Source organism: Sinocyclocheilus anshuiensis, unplaced genomic scaffold (assembly GCF_001515605.1).
Source record: "Sinocyclocheilus anshuiensis isolate Anshui unplaced genomic scaffold, SAMN03320099.WGS_v1.1 C32793147, whole genome shotgun sequence".
Lineage (NCBI taxonomy): Eukaryota > Metazoa > Chordata > Actinopteri > Cypriniformes > Cyprinidae > Sinocyclocheilus > Sinocyclocheilus anshuiensis.
The window spans coordinates 1-1,473 of record NW_015620079.1 but is presented as its reverse complement, the minus strand read 5'-3'; the positions used below and the strand labels follow the sequence as shown (position 1 = coordinate 1,473).

Sequence of the window (1,473 nt, the reverse complement as noted above, 5' to 3'; positions counted from 1 at the left end):
GCCACAAGAAGAAGATGTAGAGCGCTGCTGGAAGATTCTGGAAGTATCTTGTTTGACCCACGGAGTCATAAAACGAGAAGGGATTTCGCCATATTTCACGGTATTGGACGATTTGTTAAAATAAAATGCTATGGCATGAATAAAGTGATTGTGGTCTTTGTTTTCTTTATTTTTACCCGCTTGTTTTTCTCTAAAATGCTGGCTTTTAGTAACAGACACAGTATAGCTCGACATTTAATGTCGCGTGAATTTGAAATCACCACTTAAAACCTTTTAACACAGCCAAGGACTCAAATCTATTATTTTAATCTGGTTGTTCAAGTTAAATCTGTGTGAATGTTATGGTGATTTTAATGTAGTTTTACTAACTGAAAATATGGGCAAGTTTTAGAGTAATTCTCACACGGTTAATACTAATGAAATAACGTTAATTATCCAGCTGTCAAGTATCGAGTATTTTTGAAATGTTTCTTCATACTAGATTAACCTGTTCGGGGCAACTATGGTGAAAGAGACTGGATTTTATGATATGCTGGGTGTGAAGCCTAACGCCAGCCCTGAAGAGCTGAAGAAGGCTTATCGTAAACTGGCATTGAAATATCACCCAGATAAAAATCCAACAGAGGGAGAAAGGGTAAGACCGTCAACATTTTATTCATTATAATACATTATCAATGTCTAGTATTAAGTATAAATTCCCTAATATTTCCCTTATATTTGAGTGATTTTATAATTTGGATTTATATTTCAGTTTATGGATCATCTGGGTGGTTTCAAAGTTTGAACGTTAAGTTTAAATTTTATGTCCCCTTCACTTTTTTTTGTATTTCCAGTTCAAACAGATCTCCCAAGCATACGAGGTTTTGTCAGATGCCAAGAAGAGAGAAGTGTATGACAGAGGGGGTGAGAAGGCAATTAAGGAGGGAGGAAATGGAGGGCCAAGTTTTGGCTCCCCCATGGACATTTTTGACTTGTTCTTTGGAGGAGGGGGACGCATGCACAGGGAGAGGAGAGGTAAGTACATATCTTTCTTAGCTACAGACTCCACAGTTTGTGCAAAACCTGATAATGCATGTTATTCATGGAAGATTTCTGAATGGAACAGCTTGTTTTTCAAAGGAATCTGACCTTTTTCAGTTGACACGTTTAGTAACCTAAAACAGTACAAAATATGTATATATATTTGATGGGTTTTTTTTTGTAAAACGTACATTTTAATTACATTTTTCCCAGATTTTCCCATTTGCAACGTTTGTTTACACTTCTCAAGGAGATCAAATGTTCTAATAGGCTGACATACATGCGTTGCACTTTGAATAATTCATAAATTATTACTAGTCTTATGGACCCTTTTCACAAGACTGTGATGATGTGTTTTAACGGTCACCAGCATCGTAAATCCTCTAAAGCTTTTTTGTATTTTCATTTTTTTTTTTTTAATGTATGTACATTTATAACACTATACTTTGTATT

At 35.2% G+C, this 1,473-nt stretch overlaps 1 protein-coding gene across 1 annotated transcript; it reads left to right on the top strand.

Moving 5' to 3' along the window:
- Window positions 1-6: 6 nt before the first annotated feature.
- Window positions 7-1,070, top strand: LOC107682998 (dnaJ homolog subfamily A member 4-like; the record flags this gene model as incomplete). Its single annotated transcript, XM_016479088.1, has 3 exons — window positions 7-100; window positions 482-634; window positions 834-1,070. Coding segments are annotated over exons 2-3 (369 nt in total), but the record flags the coding sequence as incomplete, so codon positions are not given.
- Between the last annotated feature and the right edge of the window lie 403 nt (window positions 1,071-1,473).